The sequence below is a fragment of the Delphinapterus leucas genome, chromosome 17 (assembly GCF_059928025.1).
Source record: "Delphinapterus leucas isolate spDelLeu-1000000601 "Yukka" chromosome 17, BTC_Dleu_Yukka2, whole genome shotgun sequence".
Taxonomy (NCBI): domain Eukaryota; kingdom Metazoa; phylum Chordata; class Mammalia; order Artiodactyla; family Monodontidae; genus Delphinapterus; species Delphinapterus leucas.
In genome coordinates this window covers 6,438,470-6,465,816 of record NC_143145.1, presented here as the reverse complement: position 1 = coordinate 6,465,816, position 27,347 = coordinate 6,438,470, and the positions used below count along the sequence as shown (strand labels likewise).

General features: G+C 44.7%; 1 protein-coding gene across 9 annotated transcripts in view; it reads left to right on the top strand.

The window, feature by feature from the left end:
* The window catches only part of KHDRBS3 (KH RNA binding domain containing, signal transduction associated 3), a 186,438-nt gene that overhangs the window by 136,489 nt on the left and 22,602 nt on the right, over window positions 1-27,347 (top strand). For 2 of the 9 annotated variants that reach the window (XR_002642250.3, XR_016388275.1), the window contains 4 exons: window positions 15,377-15,435; window positions 17,260-17,409; window positions 18,816-18,872; window positions 26,359-26,412. Coding sequence is in view for 6 of the 9 variants with exons in the window: in XM_089898684.1 (XP_089754810.1) it covers window positions 15,377-15,435; window positions 17,260-17,364 (164 nt within the window). In the remaining 3 variants the exon portion in view is untranslated. Of the gene's footprint in view, window positions 1-15,376; window positions 15,436-17,259; window positions 17,468-18,815; window positions 18,896-26,358; window positions 26,827-27,347 lie in introns of those variants that run through there. The other 7 variants (XM_022555510.3, XM_089898683.1, XR_016388274.1 and 4 more) reach the window with 6 other exon arrangements.

Sequence of the window (27,347 nt, the reverse complement as noted above, 5' to 3'; positions counted from 1 at the left end):
TTCGCTTACACCTTTTAAAGACATTGCAGTTATTCGGCACATTTCTATAAAAAGTACACGCAGTGTTTTTTAGACTTTTCCACAATGGTGCAAACAGGATAATTTGCTTTTCTTTCCATTTTAGTGCTTGCTAGATTGCTTGCAGCAGAGCAGAGGTTCCTTGACTAGGTAGTTAACCTCATCCCACAAGCTTCCTTGATGCTTTCTCTGCCCCTCCCATCCCCTCCCATGTTTACTAAGCACTCAGCCAGTCTTCTGTGTTTCCACAATACTGTATGCTTGCCTCTGTTGGCCACTAGTACCTGCTGGACTGGAGAACCTCTCTCCTTTTTATACAGAGAGGCCCTCAGTGGCAGAAACCCTCTTGTATTTATCCTTTTATCCCCAGTACCTAGTGTAGTGCCAATCAGAGAAGTGACCTGTCTGTGTTTTTCACTTAAATTGATAACATTCAAGAATCCTCTATCTGTTCTAAAAAGAAGTCTGATACCATTGAACATCTAATGTGAAAATGCAGGTAGCCCTCCTTCAACTTGGGCCGTATGGAAGCGTCACTTATACGGCCTAAAAAAAAAAAAAAAAAAAAAAAAAAAGAAGTAGGTGCCCAAGCCAGTCTCCTGTTTATTGTTTTTAATCTGAGTCTTTGTATAGCACAGCTATCTGAAAATTTTTAAACTCTGCAGTCAATTTTTATGAGCAACCAAGGTTGAGAACTACTCTTCTTGACTAGTAAGTACTATGCAAATGAGATATTATATATAAAGCACTTTTCAGAGTGCCTAGCAGATAATCGCTAAGTAAATATTTGTTTCCCCAATAAATGGATCATTGGCATGTCTTCCATTCGTTCATTCAGCAAACTATTGAGTACCTACTGTGTGCCAGCAACCATCCTAGGTGCTTGATAAGTACCAGTGAACAAAAACGGATAAAGAATGTGCCCCTGTAGAGCTTACGTTCTAGTGGTGGTCAGGTTTGAATATGGCAGGCGTGTTCAGCCTTCTGAGAGGATGATTTAAGACTTGCAGGAGGTGAAAGCGTTTGCCTAAGGGTGTATCTGTGGGGGCAGTGATCTGTGCAAAAGCCCTCAGATGGGCGTGTGTCTCGTGTATTCTGAAATCCTTGAAGTTATCGTTTTCTTCCATTTGAATTTGTAATTTCAGCTTCTCCTAACAGAAAACTTGAGATTTCCCTTTGGAGTAAGGTATTTTTGAACAATTTGGAAGAAAATGTTTTAGCATTTCAGGAATGTGTTGTAATAACTTTTTCCTATCTAAAGTTAATCCCAGTATGATTAAAGGAGCTTGCAAACTTAAAACTGTGACGTTACAGGAGAAGGCTGTGGCCTGCACATGCTGATATCTTGGCCTGTGGCAACTTTGGTAGGCAGAATAATGGCTCTCAAAAATATCCATAGACTAATCTTCCAAACCCGTGGATATGTTCTCTTACATGGCAGAAGGGACTTGCAGGTATGATTAAGTTAAGAACCTCCAGGTTCTTTTTTGAGCGGGCCCATGGTAATCACGAGGGTCTTTAAAAATGGAGGTAGGAGGAAGGCAGAAGTGTCAGAGGAAGAGGTGGCTATGGAAGAAAGGTACAGAAAGATGCAGTGTTGCTGACTTTGATGATGAAGGATGAGGGCCATAAGCCAAAGAATGTGGGCCGCCTTCAGAAGCCAAGATGGGTAAGAAAACACATTCTCCCCTAGAGCCTCCAGAAGGGAATGTGGGCCCGCCAATACCTTGATTTAACCCAGGAAGACCTGTGTGCAACCCTCTGTCCTATAGAACTATAGCATTATGAAGTATGTGCTGCTTAAGTTGCTACGTTTGTGGTCATCTGTGACAGCAGAAATAGAAAATTAATAGGCTACCAACAGCCTGACAGAAGAAGAGAGATGTCCTTTACAGATGTAAATCTTATTTATCTAACCCTCTCTCTCTCTCTTCTTTTTCATGAACAGCCAGCATTCAATTATGAATAAGTAAGAAAATATGACCCAGAGTCAAGAGAAAAAATAGTTAGTCAAGAGAAACAACCCAGATATTAGAATTGTCAGACAGGGTCTTAAAATTGGTATGTTCAGTATGCTAAAGGATATTGTGCGAAAGGTGGACGGCATGAGCGAACAAATCAGAATCTAGCCAAGAGAACTCTTAAAAAGGAGCCAAATGGAAATGCTAGAATTGAAAAATTACAGTGTCAGAGGTGAATAATTATTTCAGTGGGCTTATTAACAGATTGTACACCATAAAGGAAATAGTAAGAGAACTCGAAGACAAATTAATAAAAAGCATCCAAACATGCAAAGAGAAAAAGAAAATGAAGAGTAAAAGGAAAATTGCATGTGAGATCTGCAAGATGAGGTGAAACAGTTTAACATGTTATTGGAATTGCAGAATGAGAAGAGAGAAAGTGCAGGGTAGAAGAAATAACGACAGACGTTTCTAAAATTAACAAAAAACACCACCACACAGATCCGCGAAGTGCAGAGAACCCTAAGCAGGATAGATATGAATAAAAACACACGAAGGTATAACATATACCAATTGCTATAAAACAAAGAGAAAAGATTGAGAGCAACCAAAGGAAAAAGAACTATAAATGTAATCAAAATATAAGATCTTTTACATCAGGTATTTTCATTTAGCGTTATGTTTTTGAGGTTCATCCACATTATACCTTTTATCAGTGTTTCATTCCTCTTTATTACCGAATGGTTTTCCATTTATGGGTCTACCACGTTCTGTTTATACATTAACTAGGTGATGGATACTGGGTTTTTTTTCACTGCTTGGCTATTGTGAATAGTGCTGCTTGGAACATTTATGTGCAGATCTTCACGTGGACTTGTTTTAGCTTCCCTTAGATAGATATTTAGGAGTGGAATGGCTCAGTCAAATATTAATTGTATGTTTAACTTTTTAAGAAACTGCCCAAACTGTTTTTCGAAGCAGTTCTGCCATTTTAAATTCCCACCAGTGGTGCACGAGGATTCTTAAGGATAATTTTAACCAAAATGTTCAAGACCTCTATACTGACAACTATTAATAAAACATTGCGGGCTTCCCTGGTGACGCAGTGGTTGAAGAATCCGCCTGCCAGCGCAGGGGACACGGGTTCGAGCCCTGGTCCGGGAAGATCCCACATGCCGCGGAGCAGCTAAGCCCGTGTGCCACAACTACTGAGCCTCCACTCTACAGCCCACAAGCCACAACTACTGAACCTGCTCTCTACGGCCTGCAAGCCACAACTACCGAAGCCCACGTGCCTAGAGCCGGTGCTCCACAACAAGAGAAGCCACCGCAATGAGAAGCCCGCACACCGCAACGAAGAGTAGCCCCCACTCGCCACAGCTAGAGAAAGCCCACGTGCAGCAACAAAGACCCAACACAGCCAAAAATAAACAAATTTTTTAAAAACAGTTGCTTATAGAAAGTAGTGAAGACCAAACTAAATGGAGAATACCCCATGTTTTTGAATTGGAAGACTCAATATTCATAAAGATATCAATGCTCCCTGAAATTATCTGTAAATTCAGTACAATTCTAATCAAGACCCATGCAGGCTTCTCTCTCTCTCTCTCTCTCTCTCTCTCTCTCTCTCTCTCTCTCTCTCTTTCTCTCTCTCCCCCCCTCCCTCCCTCCCTCCCTCTCCCTCCCCCCCCCACCCCATCCGCTCTCTCCCTCGCTTTTTTTTTTTTTTGGTGCAAAATGACAAGATGGTTCTAAAATATGTGGAACGTCAGAGGACCTGGAATAGCCAAAGCAACCTTGATGACGAAGAACAAATTTGGAATACTATACTGACTTCCAGATTTATAAAACCACAGGAATCAACACACTGTGGTACTATGAAAGGATAGATCACAGGTCAGTGAATATCCACAAATGGACTCGCACTTAATTGCTTTCAGGGTCTCCAGAGCAATTCAGTGGGTGAAGAATTGTCTCTTCAGTAAGTAATGCTGTAACAATTAGATGTATGTGTAGGTGAGGTTAGCTTTGATTGCCCCCCGCCAAATACACGCACCACCCTCACACGATTTAGGTGGTTCGTGACTTCAGGTTAAAAGTTAAATTTGTGAAGCTCCAAGAAGAACATATCGAAAAAGACACAAATCACAGGAGAAAAAAATTTTCAAATTTAACTTCATGAAAAGTTAAAACATCTCAAAAAAAAAAAAGTTAAAACATCGTGTAATCAAAGGACATCATGAAAAAATACATAGATAAGCCACAGCCAGGGAAAACATATTTGCAACACACACATATCTGACAAATGATTTTTATGTAAACTATATAAAGAAACTGTACAGCTCAATAAGAAACGCATAAAAGTGTATATATTCAAATGGCCAAGAAGAATATGCAGAAGTGCTCAAAATTACTGGTCACCAAGGAAGCGCAAATGCAAGTTGGAACCGCATCAGGACACGCTGCCCTCCCGCTAGAATGGCTGAAACAAAATTGTCGGCAGCACCAAACGTTGGCATAGTTACAGGGCAACTAGAACTCTCATACGTGCGTGAAATGCCGCAACTGTGGAAAATTTGGTAGTTTCTCTAAAAAAGTTAAACATATCTCTACCCTGTAAACCAGTAATTCCACTCCTAATAATTTTATCCTGGAGAAATGAGACTGCGAATCCAGGAAAAGCTTTATGTAACAGTGTTCAGCGTAGCTTTATGTGTAACCGCCCAAAGCTGGAAACGGCCCAGATGCCCTTCCACAGAGGAATGAACTGTGATGTATTCATGTGAGGGAATGCTACTCAGCAATAAAAATGAATAAAGTCGTGGTCGCTGCAGTAACACAGATGAAACCATAAGAAAACTTTTAAAACATACTTCCTACAAGGCCTTCAGTGTGAGTGAGTTATCGTTTCGTAGTTACCCACGTAACTGTCGCTCATAGTACATGAACGTTTTAGTAGGCGAAACAGGAGGAGAAGGGAACAAACAACGTGGAACGGTCCTATGAAGGGAACGGACTTGGTATGTGCTGGTACTAGCTAGTCCCTCGCGCAGGCCATAGCCTCAGTCTGGGTTGCCTGAGGAGGGTGAGCCTGATACCAGGCTCAAGAGTTTCCTAAGCCAGTTTGTCCTTACAGACCAGGGCGCTCTCCGCACCCTCCACCACCATGGGGCCCCACCCAACGCCCCCTTAATTCGTGGAGCGCCAGTAGTCTGCTTGCAGTCTGCCCCGTCTCCACTTGGAGCCGTTTCCTGTCATTTCTTCATACTGTAGCCAGAATGATTTTTTCCCCCAAATGTGTTATGATTCTGTGCTGTCATAATACCATAATACCCTTCATAACTGCAATTTTATATTGAAGTAATTCTCTGATCAATGTCTGTCTTCTTTAAATTTCTTTACTGTCATAACCCTCGGCTCCTATCCCAGGGCTTGAAACATAGAAAAAGCTTAATAAATATTTGTTGAATAAATATGGGGAGGTAGAATTTTACTTCACATCAGTAATTTTAAAACAAAGTAGGTGTTCCTATCTGAATTTCCTAGTGTTGAATTGGAATTTATATACAGTTGCTATAGGTAGTATAGTTTAAATTGTTTTAATTCTGCTTATTTGAAGAGTGAGACTGAATCATTTGATATGCAAACTGATGCGAGTTACTGTGCCACCGGGGTCTCCAGAAGCACTGAGACAAGGGTGCTGACCGTCCCCTACAAAGTCACATGGGTTCCTTCCACACTCATATATGTATTTCACATACATAAATAGTGTAGATCACAGTCAAATATCCTTAAAGAGTAATAGACAATGGCTTTGAAATCTAACTATTCAAAATCTAGCTAACCGATCGATCGGAAATCTCCCAGAAAGGATACCTCAATATAGCAGGTGGAGAAGTTGACTGAAAAAACAAATTCAGGACGCCACAAATAAATCTCATTAACAAATGATCCCACGAAATACCGTAAACTGCTCATAAAGTGTTGATGGGCTGTTTTCAAATGCTCTTCAAAGAGCCAAAGAATCCAGTATTGAAAGCTGACACGCCTTGGCACTCAGTGTCGTTGGACTAAGAATCCAGTATTGAAAGCTGACATGCCTTGGCACCCCGTGTAGTTGGACGTGGGTACGGACAGAGAGAAGTACTAGTAAATAGGCCAGTGAACCCAATGTCCATTTTGTTCTCTGTCCAAAAATCTTTCTATGTTTTTTAAACTTGTAGGTACATATTTCATTGGTTAGAGATTAATTCTCAGCAGCCTTCCCAGCCTCCTTCTGAATGGTGACTCATCCCTGACCCCCTTCCCACTCTCAAGACTTGCCCGGCAGTCTGTGGTGGCAGTCACGTTCTGTCACGTTCCAATTTGCAGTTTTGATACTTCATGCAAAGAATTCTCAGTAAAATTTCTTGGGATGTCTAGTGATGATATATGTTACTGGGAAATTTTTTAATTATCTTTTTGCCAGAAAAGTGTTATAAAAAATAAGTCTGTTCCTTTCTGGTTTTTTCATAAGAAATTTTAGTTCTAAATGTTGGCGTTTCAGAGAAATTAAATCATTGTTGAAAGTAACAGCTATAGTAGAGATACTGAAGCTTGATTCAAAGACAGGTCTAACCTTGAATCGCAGCTCGGTCATTTAGCGTGTGACCTGGAGCCAGCCATCAGTGAACCCAGTGGATCCTTGTGTTTAATTAATAAAGTGAGTGGACGAAATAGCACTTACTTTCCTGAAAGTTAAAATTATGAAATTGCAGAGAACTGTGCAAATAGAAGGAAATTATTAGTTAGTTCCTGTTGGTATTTTTGTTAGACTTGTATCCCTGAAGGTACCTTCCTCACTCTAGCAAATAAGCAGAAATAGATTGTATAACATCCAAATAAGACTGTGGGACAAATATTACTCATTTAGAAAGAACCTCTACTTCAATAATATTGGTAACAGCTGTCCGTGAATAAGAGCTTAATATATGTATGTAACACATTATCTTATTTAAACCTCACAACAATCTCATGAAAGATTTATTTTTAAGCCTGTTTTACCGATGAGAAAACTGAGTTAACGTTGCCCAGGCTTAACACACAGAGTTACATGCTGGAGCCTAGATTCTGACAATGTGTTTGCTTGACTCCAGAGCCTGATTCTTAACTATTAATTCTGTATCATCTTCCAAAATTATTATAATAAGACAAGAAACTGCTGAAAAGTGAAGATGAGTATACAGAGTAAATTTAGCATTGCACACACATCACATCACAGCCTCGGTACGTGTTGCTGTGAAACACACACCCTGAGTATCACTGAAGCCTCTTTGCGTGTGTGCCTGCCTCAGGTGTGCGGGAAGAAGAAAAAGACACAGAGTGAACTGAAGAGACTCGTGTAGACAAAACTCTTTTCCTTTTGCTCTTTCATTTTTCTTGGAATATAATCAAAATTCATAGTTTTTAAAAATTGTATAGAACCATCTGCAATCTTCTAAGCACCTTTTGATAGAAATAGCACGACAGAGTGTTACAGCTAGAGAAGAGCAGCTTACAGAGTGCTGTTAAAGTAAGCGCAACTGGATATCTCTACAGCAAAAAAATACAGATACTCAACATCCCTCATTTCAGAATTCTTGCACCACCTTTTAGGACTGGGATAAGCTCTGAATTAACCATAAACTCAAACGAATTAGAGGTTTTTGTCTCTCGTGCAAGAATGTTAACAGCTGCAGACTAATGGAGAGCTCTTTGTAGTTACTAAGGACCCAGGCCTCTCCCTCTGTTTTCACTATGCTCACCCTTGCCTTGTGTCCTTAGGCTCACCTCGGTCTCAGGGTGGCTGTCACGGCCCCAGCCACCAGGCTGGGGTTCAGGCAGGAAGAAAGAGGAAGAGGAAGCCATACCTCCCGGGCGGGTCAGCCTTCTGTTAGGGAGTTTCCTGGAAGCTTCACTTCCTGAAGCTCACTCCTATCTCGTTGGTGGCCTGATCTGCAGAAATGGGCGAGAAGCGGGGTTTTGTGGATTGATATGTTATCACTAGCACTTCACCCTCAGTCTTACAAGGAGTCTTTTGGTAAGAAAGAAAGGGAAGGTGCTCACTAAATAGGCAGCAACTGCACATTGATCCTTCCCTTTTAACATACATGTTAGCTTTCTTCTTCTAGATTTGTTTTCCTTTTTCTGAAATATAATGTACGTACAGCAAAGAGCATAAATTCACACTTACCTGAAGCATGTACGTAGCTGAGTGAATGTTTCCAGAGTCACGCACGTCACCAAGAGAGCGATTCCAGCGAGTGTAGGGATTGGTAGTTAAGTTAGACAGTGGTGAAAGTCACCTGGGGGAGTGGGAGAAACTAGCCTCGCATCCTGACTCCCCGGCACTGTGGCCAGTCGCTGCTTTCCCGTCCCCGAGGCAGACCGAGTGTTGTTCTGTTTGGGATGCTTTTCTCTTCCTTATTGCCTGGCTCTTCTCTTAGGTGGCAGTTTAGATCCCAAAACAGGTTCAGGCACCCCACCCCTGAGTCCCTTCAGAACTCTGGGCTTCTCGGGATCACAGTACTCCACTGGCCTATTTACGGTTGTCTGACTTGCACACTAGACCAAACGTGTTTTATCACAAAGACCGGATCCTGTTCACTGCTGCAGCCCCAGTGCCCAGCACATGGTAGGTGTTCCAGAAATATCTGCTGAACGGGTGTTGAAACAAGGAGATATCTGAACTTCATACATTCCTGCCAAGAGCATCCTTCTCAAGAGAGTGTAAGAAGTGAGAGTTTTCTCTCTTAAATGGTGGGAAAATGTTGGTTTTAACCTAAATTTATAAAATAGACATGATACCAGATTGCGAGTTCGTTTTAAATATGAGAGAATTTGTGTGGAGTACCTCGCACAATAGAAGGCTCCTACTAGGCATTTGATAATATCTAATAGATACTATTTGATAGTGTCTATTATTAGTATTATGTTAGCTAGCTCTTGCTTGCATGCCTCTGCCCACCACCCGATGCTAGTAGTTGACGTAGGTCCTTTAAGTTAGGTTTGCCAGTCGCTGCCGAGGCACGTGCTTCAAACTGCTGTGTGATGTCTTCCTGAGTGGTCTCTCACAGGAGGTGGTACTCTCGAGCTCTGAGGAGAACAGAATATGAGAAAAGGATTCTGAGTGTCTCATGAGAGATTAAGGTTAAACATGGAACTTTCTGGCAGGCCGGTCCACGTGTGTTACTGTGACAGGTTATTCAGACTCTATTTCTGAAGTCTTTGAAAGCGCGAGGGAATCATTCTCTCAGATGGTTGAGACAGTTTGGCCTGAAGCCCGGAGGATGGATCACGTGACTTCTCAAGGCTGATTTCTCCCCTTTGATCAGGCAAGTACCAGTAAGTTCCTGCACTTTATAGTGAGGTCAGATTGAGAAGTTTTTCACGCTAGAGGTGGAAGATCCACCGTACCGCGTGTCTCTGATTCTCTGGCAGACCTACGTTAACATTTAAAATCTCTTTATTTGACAAAGTAATTGTTCCACCTGAAATGAGGCTTTGCAAACTGAATTACAGCCCCAGGGTTAAGAGCAGTCGCCACCGTTTATTCTGTGCAGAGGAAGTGGCCGGCGGCGAGGGGCGCTGTGTGCGAGCCCACTGAGTCACAGCTCACTGCCCGTCGCCCTGTCATGGGAGGCGCCGCTGCACTCCCCACCTCCTGGGCAGCACACGCGTCATTCACTCGTCCCTGTCACTGTTCTTCTTGAGCACCTTTCACGTTTCAGATGCCTGTAGCAGCGGCAACTCAAAAAGACTCAGCTGCCTGTCCAAGATCACACTACTTCCAAATGGAAGAACAGATTCAAAACTAAGTGAACCTTTAACCCGGGATCCGAGCTCTCTGTCCCTTTGCACGTGTTCCCTAAGGGATCGCATCCTGCCTCGTGGTTTGGAGTACCTTCTATATGGTGATGACTGCGGAGTCACGTGTCCAGTTCAGACCTCTCCCCTGACCTCTCCATTTCTCCTCCCAGCTGCCTCCCGGTGGCCTCCTCTGGGAGGTCTGGGAGGCCCGTCAAACCTGGCCTCTCCCAGGCCAGACTCCTGATGGCTTCCCACCCAGAGCGCTTTCTGCCTCAGTCTTCCCCATCTCAGGAAGTGGCAACATCGTTTCTCCCTGGAGCCGTGGAAACGTCCAGTAACTTCCCATCTTACCCAGGATAAAGAAACCAAAGCCTTTCAGTGGCCTGCGTGACCCTACATGACTCACCCCTGCCTCCCCCTCATCCCCTCCGCTCCAGCTGCGCCGCCTTCCTGGTCCCAGATGGACCAAGAACGTGCCTCCCTAGGACCCTGGCACTTGGTAGTCCCCAGCCCAGGATGCAGTCCCTCAGGTGGCGTCTGCTGTGTGTGATCAGCTGTGTCACATCTACTGACCAGTCACATGACAGGCCTGAGAATTGACCATTGAATTTAGCAACTTGGAGTTCACTGGTTACCTTGACAAGGGATGAAAATTTTAAGAACAGTAGTGGGGATGATTGCAGTGTATTGGAAAGCATGGTCGGCATAATCCTTTTGAGGGGGGGAGTGAGACTAGAGAGAGGAAATTGTAGTCAGAGTGGAATATACGGAATTGGAGCGAGGTGGGGGAAGACTGAAGTTATCAGTATGACAGGGTCTAGGATGTGACCTGGGAATTGGTGGCTAGAGGAGACTAGAGACAGGATCAGTGGACAAGAGTGGTCCAGGGACTCGAGAGACCAGCTTGTTTGAAGGATTGTCTGCCTGCATATGGAAAGCACCAGGACTTAGGACAGCGATACTGTCGGGAGGTTCAGAGCTGGGTGTTTGTACGGCGGCGTGGAGCATCGTGGTTAGAAGTGGCAGTGGTGTGTCTGCAGGGAGGCGGTGGTCGCAAAGAGAATACTCACCCTTCCCGCGCTCCCAGTGGTATGTGGGCTGTGGGGCATAAAAGAAGAGGGTGGGGCTGCCAGGTAAGAGCTGTCATTAGAGGAGAAGCAAGTTTCCATTGAGGAAGAAGGTAAGAGAATGTCCAAAGAGGAGGCTGAGAATATGTAAGGTGTTTTGCCCACGATGAGCCATGAAGGAATTCCAGAGGGCACGGCCGGGATGGAGATGAGGACAGATGGGGGTGGGCAGAACTTTACAAGTACTGGAGATAAAGAGCAACTAGTGGTCTAGAGTTCCCTGAGCTGCACAAACACAAGAAAGGGCCTAATGAGATTAGTTCCAGCGACTTTAAACTAGAAATTCTGGAGAGGCTTGAAGAGGTTGAAGGGATATGGGACAGATTCGTGTCAGGAGTTCCTTCTTAATCCCGTTCGTGGAGACAGGGTGATGTGGGAACCCGGAGTCTCTGTCCTCCTCTTGAACGCCTGTCGATGGCCTGGGGAGACGTGGACTTGGTCCCAGTGCTGCCGTTTGCTCCTTGACCCCCCGTGTTTCCGTCCACTGCCGGGCCTGTTTCCTGACTCTGGTTGATGGGATCGAGAACCTCCAGGAAAGCCAGGAATTATGCTGAACGTTTGGACTTCCTTCACCCCCTGATACGGGGTAGAACGCAGAGGACAGATAGAAGGCCTGGGGAGACGTGGCCCTGGTGCCAGTGAGGGGAGCCCATTCTTGATCTATTGAGGGAGGAGGCTTCCCTTGACCCCTTGTGATGGAGTTGAGGCATGGTCAGCCTAACGTGTTTTCTTGCATATTATTAATATTGTAAGTGTTGTACACATAAATGAAGAAATTTTTAGAATTTTTCCCCTTTGCCATATGTTGGGTTTTTAGTTTATCCTTGGGAAATAGGACACGTCTTTGGTTAATAGACATTTGAGGTGCGCGAAATGAAATGCTGCAAAAGCAATTCAGATGGAACTGACAGGTACGAGAATGGGGCTCAGCTGCTCCCAGCTTCTTGGTTTGATGACAGTCTTGAAATAAATAATCAGAAACTGGGTGAAATGTTAGCAAATGTCAGTTTAAAGTTTTCACTTGTCAAAACTAAGATTGTCTTATCACCAAACCATTGCAGGACCAAATTATGCTACCTTTTATTCTCCTGTTCATTGGGAAACATTCTTCACCCCTGATTTTTTTATGCTGAACCACGTTAGAGCACTTCGTGGATGGATTTCCGGTCGACACTGATGTTCATTCCCGCTCACTTCGTTTAATAAAGAGGACTTAGTTTGGTCAGAAGGCAATTGTTTGATTCCTGTTTATAGGTCTCAGTACCTGTCACTGACGGTTCCAAGTTAAACAGTGGGGACCTGTCTCAGTAAAGAGAATTCTTTTCAGTTTTATGAAGAGGTCACTGTCATTGTTTCTGTGCAACGAAGAGAAAATTTTAAAGAGCATCGCAGCTTTATTTGTCTAAGGAGCCATTATGATGTAACTTCTGACCTTTGGAAAGAAGACTGAGGTTCACTTAATTTAGTGCTGAGTTTTCCAGAAGCAATAGCCAATTTATTTTCAACAAAATGAGAATTTATGTTGACTGCTTGTGTCCAGATGCTGTACATGAGCCACGGAGAACGTTAGGGCTGCTCTGCCCAGAGTCTGGGCAGTCCAGCGCAGGGGGATTCGGCAGGGGGAGGGGCACTCAGACTCAGCGGGAGGGTGGGCAGCTGCCCCAAGTCTGCCCAGACCTGGGAGGCCCAGGTTTTAGACTCAGATGTCTTGACCCGTATTTGGCAATGACATTTTATCAAAAGTTTCGCTTCTAAATTTCTATCCACAAGACGAGAAAAACCTTCTACTTTAATAGCGGTTCTCATATTGAAAGCTATTAAATCTTAAGAGGTAGGGATGCCGTATTTTTTTGCTGTTGCTTGTTTTTGCTGGATTTTTTTCCTTCTTGAATATGAAGGTCTCTCTGTTCCTTTTTCAGCTAGTCCCTCTTTTCTTCTCGCCATAAATGTGTATAATACGTGGATGGAAAATTAGGACTACAGAAAGGGAGAGGAGGAATTTGAGACCAGAGAGAGAAGTAGGCAGTTAGAATTTGCCGTGATCGTATGGCATTGGGTTTCGCGTGGACCCTGACTTCTGTCTCCGAGCATGAAGAGGGATCACGTAAGCCCCAGGGGAGCGAATAGGACATTCTGGAAGAGTGGCAGAGCAGGTGGGAGTCAAGCAGGAACCACCGGATTAAGGGGGCCGGGCACGGCGAGCGCCGCCCGCCTCTAGCGTGGGTAGGTGCTCAGCACAGGGCAGAGGCGCGTCCTGAGCCTTGAGCACAGCTGCTGCCCCATGAGCTGTGTGACTCTGGGAGGGGGGCACCCTCACTGAGCCTCGTCTGTAGAAGCACAGAGATTCCACGTAGACCCGTGGGCTCGTGCCTGTGGAGAAGCTGTCAGGACGGCAGGGGTCCAGCTCAGGAAAGTCCACTCCTCTCAGGCTCCCTTCCTTTTCCCGGGGTTCTCTAGGAGTGAGTGCCAGCTCTCAGCTGTCCTCGGAAAAATTGCAGATCGCCGCCTGGTCTAATAGGTCAGCCGTGGGAGGGACTGCTCTGTTCCTGGGCTCCAGTTAAAGCAGCCAGCGGGAGCCCCCAGCACACTCCAGGCCGGAAAGCTCACACCGTCACCGGCCTGGTGCAGTGTATTGATTAGCTTCTGAGGACGTGATGAAACCAGGATAACAAGAATCTGGCCTGTGTTTGCACATGGAGGAAGCGTTCTGTGCTGAGGAACATCCCAGCGCAGGCCTTTTATCAATGCTTATTCACCCTGCTTAACACGACTCCTTACAGACGCTCAGCTTGCAGCCCGCTTCCGCCTCTGTGCCCGGCACGCCACGCCCACCGCTCACCCCGTCTTCAGCTTCACCAGGGCTCTCAGAACATGCTCAGGCATCGCCGTCTTGTCCGGACACAGCAGAGGGTGGAGGTGCCCCTTCCTCTGTACCCAGGCACTCGGTTCCTGGAGAGCGAGGGCCCGTGGGGGCCAGGAGAGGGGTGAGACACGGAGGAAGGGCTGTGATGGGGACACACCCAACCCTGGGAGGTGGCAGTGTGCTCTGAGGAAGCGGCAGTTAGGCTAAAGGGTGGGTGGGAGGCGCTTGGAAGGAGAGGGAAGGGGAACATTTCTGGCAGAAGGAGGCGCCATCCCCACAGGCTTGAGGCAGAGGGGCACGCAGCTCTCCGCCTCGGGCCCTTTCCCTCATAGGACCTGCCTCCTTGGGCTGTAGTCAGTGGAGTTGAGGATTAGCCTCTGGTGATATTTACCTGAGAAACCAAAGGTGGGAGGAGAGGACCAGGTGTGGGTCTCGCCGGTTGTGTCGCCTGTATGTTCCCTGTGAGATTTTAGGCTGGCCTGCCAGCTGTTGTGATCTGCAGTATCCTTGCCTGTAAGATGGGCACGGCAGCCCTGCTTTCTCACCTCAGGAGCTGAGGTGACGGCTGCTCGGAGCTGGTGCAAGGCGACACCCACAGCATGGATTTTAGTACTCACTCCGTGGCTTCCTAGGGCGTTGCTGAGCTGAGCTGGATCATTTTCCATTTTGATTAGAATTTCTTACTTGATTGCATCAAGTTGGAATAATGAGAATGTTTATTTCCAGGACAATCCAAGATAACAAATTCAGGATGATTGTTTCCCTACAAAATTAAGAAGAGTGGGAAAGGGGAGAGCAGGAGAGAGTGCGTGAAAGCCCTCCTCCGATACTCAGAATAGCATTAGAAACTGGATCATACCCGCCGTGGTTGAGTCATCCAGATTTTCCACAGATTCGTTCCTGTAAAAGGTTATGCCTAATTCACATACTTTGTGTGTGTGTGTAGCCTGTTTTGCATCATCTACAGAATGGCCGTGGTGCCAGACCCCCTCCCTCCCGGTGTCTCAGGGATGTTGCGCCTTGGAATACAGCTGTGCCTGTGCTTTGGAAAGATTCCTGGCCTCTGTCCTCACAGACTTGGCCAGGGCCGGTGACTGGACCGCAGGGGCCTTTCCCACCCCTGTCACACACAGTCCTCCTGCTGGGCAGCCACTCCCGATGGTAACGGGATGGTGCTGGGCAAGTAAAACGTTTCATCCCGTAATGTTGTTATCTTATTGTAAAGTGAACTGCCCACGGGTCACACAGCATCGAGTTGTCTGGTCCGTAGGTTTGTGCCTTCCGTGAACTTTGCATCAGTTGGAAAGAAGCCGTGGCTGTCCTTCCTCCTGTCCCTCACACGAGCCCAGCCCAGGTTCCGGGTGCACAGGCTGTGATTGTCCACCGCACATGCGTCTCCTCTCAGGCCACAGGCCTCTGTCTTCTCTGTGGGAATTCCTTTCAGTGTTTATCCCTGCCCTTTATTAGTTATCTTTAAGTTTTAGAATTCTTCCTCGAGTATGATTTAAACTCACAGGCAAGTCAGTGTGTCCTAACTGTGTTTTCGTCTTTCTCTGCTTGTCTCGTTTTGTTCGATACAGTGGTGCTGATTACTATGATTATGGACACGGACTCAGTGAAGAGACTTACGATTCCTACGGTGAGTAAATGGCCAGAGTGGAGCCGTAAATAGAAAAGGTCATAGAAACAGCTTGAAGATCTTAACTCAGGGGAAATCTCATACAGACCGAAACTGAGACAGCAGCTCCCGCTCGGTTCATCTGTGCTTATCTAGCTATCTTCAGAAGCTCCTTAAGGTTTAAATTTAATTTTTAAAGAGGACTGAAGAAAGACTTGCAGAAGATTACAGGAATTCAGATTCTAAACTTAGATTTTCTGTTTGGGATGATTGCCATGTGCCGATTTCCTCACTGTTGAACAGTGTGCCAAAGTGCAGACACTTGATAGAATGGATCTCTTTGAAGTGTCTTTGCTTCTTGACAGTAAAGAAAATGAAGCAATTGAGACTACAGCCCTACAGTGATTCCACCACCCCCATCTTTATATTTTAATTTATTCGCAATCTCAAATCCTCTAAAAACGTTACGGTGAGAATCATTCAGTAAAGGTTACGGGAGCACTGAGCCGGGAAGGAGATGCACGGCTCTCTCAGGCTTACAGGGAGACATCGAAACCCCACTCGTTTCAGTGGGAGCTGGCCGAGATGCCGGGGAACCCACGTCCAGAGTCTCAACATGCAGAAGGGCGACAGGTTTAATTAAAAGACTTGGCGGCAGCAACTTAACCATACTAGGAAGCTCCTTTGCCACGGGGCAGGGGTCAGAGAATGTGAAGCTTCAGTCAGTTGCAAAGCTCTGATGAATGCTTCGTGCCCAGTGCAAGTGAATCAGGATTCTCGCTAAATGGATGTTACGACATTTCTCCGAACATAACTGAAAAACCATTTGCCAATGTTCCCTTTGAAGTGCATTTTGTTGTATCACCTGCCCCAAGCCTTGATGAGCGCACCTTGGTTTTTCTGTTGTTGTTGTTATTCGTAACAGACGCTTAAGAGAAATACCTTGGCTTGCTGAATGCTGTCTACTTAAATTGATGCAAGTTAGCTTGAGGGAATGACGTTGATTGCATGTTTGTATCAAATAAGAGGTCATTTTCAGCGTTTTTTCCTTCACAGCTTTTTTAAATTGGTCTCCATGGAGGCATGGCTTTTAAATCGCTGTGTGTTGCAGCATGGATGTTAACTGCTCGTTGTCAAAGACCCGCAGATCACACTCACTGACGGCCCAGAGATAGGGGGTGATTGAATGTCCCTCTGTTACAAATAACATCGTTCGGTATGGATTTAGTATTAGGATGAAAGCAATTTGACATTATGTCATTGAGATTATTTCATATCCAGGAAGTCTTTTTGAGGCATAACTCTCCACCCAATACAACCTTCATTGACTCTTTGAAGGACCTGTGGAGAACGAGGCATCATTTCCCCCTCCCAAGCTGCCCGTTTCCACTTTGCGCTCCAGTTTGCTCTCCTTTTGCCTTCACAGATTTTTATCTGTGTTTTCTTTGTTTTTGAAAAAGAAATCCAAGTGACCCTTTTCCCATTCTCTTTCCCATCCATAGATGTCTTCACGTTTAGCAAGAGGCAGTTCAATTTGCTGCTTGAGTTTGCATTTGTTAAGTGAGTGGCCGAAAGGAAGTTCCTGCAAAGTTGGTTGCCATTTAAGATACAAAAATTATTTGTCTTCCCAGGCTGGTAGGTTTTGCTAGTGAGAGGACCATTTTCCATTGTGTTCGTAATTTTTTTTTTTTAAAGCGAATTCCCTTGGGCTTTTTTAGGACCTCGGGGGATACATACCTTCAGTATGGCATCTACCGCTGGTTCAGGGCTAAGTTAGATTCTGAAAAATGAAGCCCGTGGGATCCCTGGCAATGGTCTAACTGTGATTGATCTGACTGACTTTAGGGCAAGAGGAGTGGACAAACTCAAGACACAAGGCACCCTCGGCGAGGACAGCAAAGGGCGTCTACAGAGACCAGCCATACAGCAGATACTGACTGTACTGTCTGATGTTGTGACATAGCCAGTCTCCACCAGTCCTGTATACTGTTCAAAGTAATTGTTTTCTATGAACAATCCCTTTTTAAATAAATCAAAATGCTTAACATCTGAATGGATGGAATTTAAAATTACTTTGTTGAAACATCAACCTGGGCAGAAAAAAAAAAAAAAAAAGACATGTAAAATTTTGTTATTTCCAGTCTGTATATGAAAAAATAGGTCATCAAAAGGAAAAAAAATAACTTTGATTAACTAGTGTTAAACAAAAAAGATAGGTTTACTAAATATGTTAATCCATCCTTTTAACATAAGCCTCACCTTTCATTTTAAAGGTTTCCATAGAAATTTAGTTATTTTATCTTTCAGCCATATGCTAGTTTTTTTTTTTTTTCTCTTGCCAACATGCGTAAAAAGGGAAGCCAATTACAAGTGCAAATAATGTGGTATTCTTTTGTAACTCAAGTCTTGAAATGTTCTGTAGTGTTAAGCAAAGTCTCCTCTTGCTTGATACTAAATAAACTTTTGAAAGAAATTTTGTGTGTGTGAGCTAACAATTTCATGTCTCTCTTATTTAAAAAGGCCTTCATAAATAGTCGTAAACAGGGAAAGGATTCATTTAACAACGCTTGTCAAAAAAGGGTCACACTAAACATTGTACAACTTATTTAAAACATGGTATAAAATTAAATGTACCATTATATACTCACCGTAGATTTAAATGCTGTTTAAAGAGTCCAAATGGTATCAAGCTGCTTGCGTGGCACGTTAAAAACTACGCAAAACCAAATCTTGTTTAAAAACTGGTTTTAAAATAACTACTGATTTTCTGAAAAAGATGTGATCAGTTTTCATCTTGTTGAGCGTTTTTTCACTAGTGCAACTTTGGATTTTTTATGAGAATTTTGGTACCTTAATGAACACCTCGCTCCATGCTGGAAGCAATAAGCACAAAGCTTTTAAAGACATTCTGGCTTGACTAATTGAGGTCGCACTCGCCAAGGCTGAGGATGTGTAACCCTTAAACGGTCTTCATTTTCAAAGGTAAATAAATCAAATAAGATTTTAATCTCACTTAATTTATCTTAATATAACTAATAAAACCAGGGAGGTTACAACTTAGCAAGTTTCATTAGCCATTTTAGAAAGGTTTTAAGATCACCTAAATTCTCATTTTAAAAAGTTTAATTTGTTTTAGTAATCTAAAAAGCCTTAGTTCAGTCAGTTTAATTGGGGCCAATTATTCCCTATTAAACAAATGTAAAACCTCATAACTAGTTGTTTGTAATACATTCTTTGGTTAGTAATTGAGGGCACTTCTTAAAACTGACAAATATTTAATAAAGTTTTTCTTTAATCATTTGGCTAAGTTTTTTTTAAATTGTAGATTATGTAAAGTGTTTAATTTTTATTTCCTGAGGGGTTTCCTTCTCTTTGAGTAAAAAGGTCTTTTCTTTTGTTAGGAAGTGTTGGCCATCTTGGAAAGTGAAAGGAAGGTTGTGTCCGTCCAGCAGACACAGGTGAGTGCCTTTGTTCCAGTCATTTGATGTGCTTCTCTGAAGTCGCGCGGAACATCTCCCACACTGTTCCCACCACCAGCACTAGTGACTGTGGCTAACTAACTTCCTGAATGTAAGCAAGTCAGACCCAGGGAGCTCTGCGTGAGCTGCAGAGGTGGGAGGCTCGGCCGGTCACACTGTGTAAGTAACTCCATTACTTTCCTCAGTAAAAACGTAACAGGCTAGTCGGTAGCATGAAAAATTTTTCAAAAGTGTCAAGTGAAAAAGCAGTTTACTGCTAGCGATACTGTCTCCCAATTTTATTTTATTTTATTTTATTTATTTTAATTTTATTTATTTATTTAATTTTGACTGTGTTGGGTCTTTGTTTCTGTGCGAGGGCTTTCTCTAGTTGCGGCAAGCGGGGGCCACTCTTCATCGCAGCGCGCGGGCCCCTCACTGTCACGGCCTCTCGTTGCGGAGCACAAGCTCCAGACACGCAGGCTCGGTAGTTGTGGCTCACGGGCCTAGTTGCTCTGCAGCATGTGGGATCTTCCCAGACCAAGGCTCGAGCCCGTGTCCCCTGCGTTGGCAGGCAGATTCTCAACCACTGCGCCACCAGGGAAGCCCCCAATTTTATTTTTAAGAAATAGACTGTATATATTCTCTCTATATATATTCATAGGCAAAATATTGCATGGATATGCTGGAAATTTTTGGCAGTAATCATCTTGTGAAAGAATGATTTGTGTATGTGTCCTTTTCTACTTTGAGTTTTGCAAAACAAATTATTGCTTTTAATAAGATAAATATGATAAGGTGTATTTTATAAAATTGTTTCATAAAATTTTAAAAATAGGGATCTGTGAAGGAAAGGTGTCCTTAATCAGGTCTCACTTTTTAGATATTCTTGCTTTTGCCTACACCGTCAGAAACACTGCTTAGGCCCCAACGTTCCAGAGAATCTTACTTAAGAGTGTGTGTATCTGAGCCCTCCCCCTCACTGGGTGACGCTGGCCAAGACCCCCTTTGGACTCAGCACAGGGAGGACCTCGCTCATCTCTCGCAGTTGCTCTGAGCATTAAGTGAGGCAGTGTTGTGAGAGTGTGTTGTAACCTGGAAGGTGATAACAGTAACGCAGAGTTTAATTGTTGACGTTGAACATGCATGTTTCGTATGAAGGGAAAATATATGAGCTTTTTTTTTCCCCCTTAACCGCCAAAATTAACCTGAGATAATTAAATTACTCTTAGGAAGAAAATAGTTCTCTTCACTCTCATAACTCAAAATAAGTGTTCTGTTTTCTTTTTTTGTTTCTTTTTTGTTTGTTTGTTTTTGGGGGTTTGTTTTTTTTGTTTTGTTTTGTTTTTTTTGGCGCTTCTCTTCTTGTACAGAAAGGGAATGTGGTATGTCACATATTTTTTCAATTCGCGATGTTATACTGAAATTTTTTCACTATTTAATAAGTAATTTTTTTTTTTTTTTTTTTTAGGAATTGGCATATTGAATAGTAAGTGTAGGTTTCTTTAATCAGAAATTTTGGACAGGTCCCTGGAGGGAAAATCCCCAGATAGTCTTCAGAGCTAATTCATGGGACTTGTTCAATTTTATGTTTATTTTCATTTTATTAAATAATCCACAGCTCCACTGGACTGTAAAAAGGGGGTTGTGAGCCAGAAAGGTCAGGAACCACCAGGAATGCTCTTGGACAGGAGTTCTTCCGCTTGGCTTTCTTGGGCTTCCCTTATTCGGCAAATACTCTACTGAGCCTCATTTCTCCCTGTTTCAGTAGGAGGACTTGCAGACAAGCAGCCTTCTCCTGTCCCTGAGCGCACCCTGCATCCTTCCCAGATCTTTCCCCTGGCCTTTGTCTACCCCCTTGGGATTCGTGTATCTTCTCATTTGACAGTGTTTACTGAGCGCGAGTTCCTCCCCAGATGCAAAGGAGGCACCAGGAACACAAAGATCTATAGGACATGGACCTTACGCTCAAGTAGTTCAGCAAGGATGGAGGTGGTAGACGACACACCAGCACTTGCTGCCCCTGGGCCTTTGCCCCTAGAAACCATGCCCATCCTTCAGGACTCCGCCCCACGCCCTCCCTTCCGTGTCTTCAGCAGTGAAACCACGATCCCTCCGTGCTCTCTGAAATAGTGTGCTTAGTTTATACTTCTTCATTTTAGTATTGATACCATATGACTTAGATTGGTTATAAGTTGCCATTATGACCAAGCCTGTGCTTAATCCCTTTCTATAAATGATTTCATTGAATCCTCACAACGATAAGAAGGCGAGTGTCGTCTCCATTTCGTGGAGGAGGACGCTTAGGCTTCAAGAGGTGAGATCACCGTGTAGGACCCCAGGCCCTGTGACTGGGAGAGCCAGTTTTGGACCATCCACTCTGATCCAGAGTCTTTGTCCTAACCGTGCTGTTAGACTGTCGGCTCTCTGGGCTAGCACTCGCTCTCCCGTTAGATTAAAGGCTCCTTGAGGGCAGGGGCTGATTTTTATGTCGCCTTGTATTCCTAGAAGTAAGCCTCACAACACTGAGTGTTGGCAGACGCCCCTCTGTCTCTGTCCCACCCTGCCCCACGTTCCTCCCTGGAGAGATTCTTTGGCTGTAGTTAGGTTCTGAATCTTGCTTTGTTCAAGATATTGCAAGTTGAATAAGTATCAGCATTCATGCAGACACGCTGGCTGAGCGTCTGCTATGCTGCAGGCAGTGGAGACGCAGTGGTGACAACAGTCTGCTGGGGAAGTGGGCCAGTCAGGCGCCAGTGCCTGGGCGGCGACAGATGTAGCGTGGGAGAGACACGGACGCCAGGCGGGGTGGCAGAGGTGGGACGGGTGCCAGCAGGGCTGTAAGGACCAGTAGAAGGCAACCGTGTAGGGAAGGTCTTCTTGGAAGCAGTCGTACCCAGCTCTGTCATTTACCAGCTTTGTCACTTAACCTTCCTGAACTTCAGTCTCAACTGCAGTTTCCCCATCCATACAGTGGACACAATCGTGAAATCTAGCTCAGTAGAGCTGCGAGGATTAGAAGCATGCCTGGCACAAACCTAGGTACGTGCTCTTGCTTGTTGCTTTACGCAGATACTTGGATTATAAGAAAACACAGTTATCTAGGAAATTTCGATTATTTAGGTAATTAGAGAAAGCTGTAGATGAAGCTGTCTGTGTGGGCAAGAGGCACACGATGAAGGACCTTGCAAGTCCTGCTAAGAAGCTTAAATACGGTGAGACCACGTTGAAATGTAGTAAATACCCTCTTCACCCTTGAGCTGGCCCTGCTGCAGCCCCCTAGGCAGAGGTGGTGCCTTTTTCAGCCTGTGTTCCAGCAGGAACTTTGTACAGACCTGTTTGCTCTGGTTATTGATCTGATAGCCAGATGGTGAGAGCCTTAAAAAGGGGGGGCCTAACCTTTCCATCCTTTTGTTCCATCTCTTAGCACAGGATTTCGCAGCCGAAAGTGTTGAGCAAGACAGTGAATGTGAAAGAATGACATTGTCGGTGTGATCAATATGATTCGTTAATAGGCAGTGTTAGGAATGGTTAAGGAATAGCTCACAGAGACCCAAAAGAAGGAAGAAAAAAAATCACTCATGTAAATAGTAATAGTCTAACTCAAAATTAGACAGTGACTCTCGTCACTGTGTACAGAGAGACAGGTCCCAGAATTTAAAACAGATGATTTGATGAAAAAAACTAAAATGTAGTCAAAAATCTAATAAACCAAGTTAAGCTGCTTTACAGGTTATATGTGATAAGTATAAATAAGTTAGCTATTTTACATGCAAATCATATCTACTATTTATAGTGATTGTACTATTTATATTGATTTATATTGTAGGAATAGAAAAGAAAAAATCCATCATTATGTTTAAAATAACAAAATCTACTTGATGCTTGATTCTGTTTCCATCTTTGAGGAAGGTTGTGGAACATTTTAAAATCTGAATTCCATCCTCCGCTTATCTAATGGAAAATCCTTTCCGGTTGAAGCTGATTCTGGATGGGATTCTTGTTCCAGGAACCCGGTTATCTTTCAGGGACCAGCACCGACTGCTGTGCCTGTTTTGCTCGTCTTAGTGTGAGTCCTTCCGTGGCTCCCAGCACGCCATCCTGGTCCGGCCTGCGCCTCCAGCTGCTCCCCCACCCGCCGCCGTACCGCTCTCAGCCTTGCTCTGCTGCAGCCTTACTCTCGAATACCCTTCGCGGTGTTTTGGTATCTGTGCCATTGTCTGCCTGAAATCACATTTCCTTACTCTTCTTCCCAGCTCTCGATATAGCTGGTCAGTACAGGTCTGTCCAACTTTGGAGTGAGACTTGAAGCATCACCTCGCTCAGGAAGTCTTCCTTGGCCCAGTGTCTCCACATCTCCCTGGGTGCAGAATCCCTACTGGAGGGCCCTCATCTGCAGAATGGGGTCCTACGATTGACTGTTTACTCTCCTCTCCATCCCCCCCCCGCCCCCCGAATGTGAACATCTTCAGTGCAGGTACCATGGCTTAGCACAGCCGTCATGTAGGTGGTGAGTGAAATGAACAAGGTGGCGTGTTGTCTCCTGGTACGGGACAGTGTAGATTAGGACTTCACCGGCTTCATCGGGTCAAGTTAGAGTCATTCTTCCACTGGAAGAGAATTTACCAGGTTGTTAAATGTTGCCGTTCGTATATGCACGTATGTAAGAGCTCACCCGACCACCACGGCAAGATCCACGCCTTTCCTCACCTCCCCACGTCTGCTCACTGCCACACTTCCTAGCACCTAACAGGCTCTCAGAACACAGAGGTGGAACAGATGAGCAGACGCCGCTGTGACGGGCGCGGGGCTGGAGGTGCCCTCCTGAAGCCGATCTCTGCTCACTTGTTGACGTATTTGTCTTTCTCACCAGCGGCACCGCTTCAGGTTCTTCAAAGACGGAACCACGTCTCATATGACTTTCCGTCCAGATCCCAGCGAGGTGCCTGGTGCAAGGCGGGGGCTGACAGTGCTCATTGAGGGGCGAATGACTGAATGAATTAATGAGCAAACGACGCTGTAATTCTTAAAATACTGACACTGAGCCCTTCTCAATGTTAGTTTGGTTTATCAGTGGAAATGAGATAATTGACTTCTGTAACCATTGGCTTTTTCAGTGGAAAAGGAGAAGTTGGAAAACAAAAACATGCCCTACATTTAGTAGGTGATAGCATGTGCTCGGTACAAAATCCAAAACTTCGGAAAAAGGGTACAATGAAAAGTTGGTCTTAATTCCCACCCCTGCCCTCAAGCACCCAGAGGCAGCTGTTGGTCTTGGGGTTTTTGGGGGGTTTTTTTGTTTTTTTTCAGAGATAGAAAAACATGTGCATTGCTTCTTCACAGACTGATGGTTACTGTTTTTAACATACAGAACAGCACACTTTTTTATACCTGCCTTGTTTCACTTTAGAGTATACCTTTGAGTTCGTTTTCTATCGTTTTAAATTCTAAAGGTATGTTTTTCTTTTTATTGGCTGAATAATATTTATATGAACACATCATAATTTAAACAACTGTTGACAAGTAGCTTTGCTTCCAGTGTTTTGCATTTATTAAAGACAGTGCTAGAAAGCACAGCCCTTCATCTCTGTTCTTGTGCACGTTCGCATACATCTGTAGAATAAGTTTCTAAGGTAGATTTATTGAGTCATTACATTTTCTTAGAGTTATTACTGTATTGCTCCCCGTAGAGGTAATGGTGTATCTTAATATGCTTTTCTGAAGGAAACTTGAACCCTCAGTGCTATACTCTCCATCACCGCGTACAACCGTTAGCACCTGCTGGGGGGGCGGTCACACAGAAAACTCACCCGCGCAGAGCGGGTTCACAGTGGTCTTTCCTTCCCACGGAGGTGGGCACGTGGTGGGCTGGATCCCCGTGTGAGCAAGTGAGCGAGGACGGCTCTGGGCGCTCGGCTGTGTCCTACAGGGATGGTGAAAGACCAGCCTTCCTCAGGCTCCCGCTGGTCCCCTCACTCCTGGAGCCTCCTTTCACGAGCCGATGGATTCTAAGGCCCACCTGCAGTGGCAGGCCCTGTGCTCAGCACTGTGGACGCACCCGGGGAAGGGGAGGCCTCTGCTCTTAAGGGGCCCACGGTCTCTCTGAGGAAGCCGGCCCCCAGCTGGCCCTTCCATCCGCCGTATCTTTGCCCACCTTCTCCTCTCCTCTGGGTATCCAGAGCCTGCCAGTTCCTCAAGATCTTCTCTCTCTCCTTCTGCCCAGAGAACCCTTGTCTCTCTTCACTCTGAGAGTACTGGCCAGTAACACCCAAGTGTCGAACCCCTAATTCTGATCTGCTGATTGATGTGTGGGTTGTCCTGCAGCCCTGAGAAGTCCTCGGGGGTCAGGAGCAAGCCCGTCATGTGTAATTTAAGAGCACGCAGTCATCAAGCCATTCAGGAAATAGGCATTGATGAATTAAACAGTACCCTAATGGATAGATGCACTCTATTAGCTGTTTCCTTTTTTTAAGTATTAGCCTTTAAAATAACTGTCTGTGTCTGGTTCGTCCTGGCACACCGGTGCCGTGTGCGGGGGCCAAGGCTCACTGTCCCTGGCTCCGCGAGCGGTCGTGACAGGCAAGGTGAAGGCAGAGGGTGCAGAGGCACAGGTCAGGAGCTCTGGCCGAGGAAGGGCGAGGAGGGAAAGGCTTCACAGAGGAGGAGAAACCTGAAGCGGGGTTTACAGTTAAGTCGAAATCTTGAAGCAGACACCGGAGGAGGAGATGTCAAGAGTTGCCAGGCTGGTGCAGGTCGTGGGGGAGGAAGGGAGGGGCCTCGTGTGTCTGGGGACGAGTAAGCAGTTGCTGGGAACTAAGGGGCAGGTGCCGGTGGGGGGCGGGGGGGGGGAGGTGGGAGGGTTGGGCGGGGCTGGGTCACATCACAGGGAGCCTCGAGGATGGTCCCCCTCCCCTCCTCTGCGCATCTGTGACCAGAGCAGTGAGGAGCAAGCGTGGCGAAGGCCGTGTCTTCTCTTGTGATTAGGTTCTGTTTTGTGTTTTGTTTCCTTCTGGCTGCCGCTTGGGTTTTGAAACAACAGTTTTTGTTGTAATTAGCACGTCAGAATATATTGTTCGGTGTTAGTAAATAAAATTTTGTTTAAATATACCTGAAAGCCGAGTCTCTTCTCAGGTGACAGGAAGGCAAGGACAGTGCCAGTGTGTATCCATAGGAAGTCACTGCACATTTTAGTACGGGAGGTTCCGTGTGAAAAGAGGCATGGCCATCCTGAAAGCCTCCTCCTACCCATACATGTCATAACAGGGAGGAGTCTGATCATCACCATACTGTTTAATCACTCATCTGCCTTACTGAACACAAATATTTTATGTCCTTAATCTCTACAATTCTCTTTTGCATTGTTGTTCTCATTTCTATCAAATTTCAGTTTGCCTGCTTCCTCTGCCTAAATCCTGCCATTCCCACCAGAGTGTAAATAATTTGTTACTTGAAGTATACAAATATATACCATTTTCCTCTCTTTCAGGAACTTTCCTTGCAATTATGGACTGCTTAAGAATAATCAACTCACCAACGTGCCTAGTCAGTAAATGAATTCACTTGAGAACTTGAAAATAATCACTTTTTTTTTTTTTGTACAACTTTGTTTCATGAAATGTTTTATAAAATGGTATGCTTTTTAATTTGGAAAATCTGTTTGAGAAAGGGAAAGAAAGTCAATCTCTTTGTCTCCTCATAACAGAAAACAAATGATTTGTGTATTGCTTAACAAAGGCTGCCCATTTCAATCTCTTCTACTTTAATATAAACCTAGAAAAACAAAGGCTTGTTATTTCAGCCCAGCTCTAAATTCTGCACACTTGAGAACCATATATGGCTGCAACTCACAGCTCACAAGAAGTCAAGCCTCAGCACAAATTCCAGCTTTGAAAATGATTTATCCAACTCAATTATGGACCAATAAATATGAACATGTTATGCCAAAAGTAAGCGGCCACATAAAAGGTTAATTATAAAGGCTTCTGCGGGAAGCAGTGGCGCTGTCAGAATAGAAGCCCGGTTTTCATGCCTCTGTACTTTGTTGTGGAACATAAAGGTCGTCATCCCCATGGACAGTATTACTCAGTTCCTTCTCTTTTCATCACTTACTGGTGCTTTGTGATTTTAATTCAGTACGCCCCGGCAGGATGCGTTTTATTCCTTCTGCTAGAAGCTCACACAACACGCTTCCTAGTCTTGGAATTTCGGAAACAGTCTTGTGCATCATTAAGTTGTCACTTTCTTACCTCAAAGACACATTCCCTCAAGGCGTTCACTTTTTACAGGGTACCGTGTTGGGAGCATTGTGTTAAAAGCACAGAACAACTTCTGATAGGTTTGCTCTTCCTTATCCTCTCGTGATGCACCCTAAAGACATGATCTTCTACTCCTGCAGTTGGCACTTTTGCGTTTGTCAGATACGTGGTTCTCCATCTCAGAAGTGCAAGGAATAAAGGCCCGCGTCCCGGAGGGCCA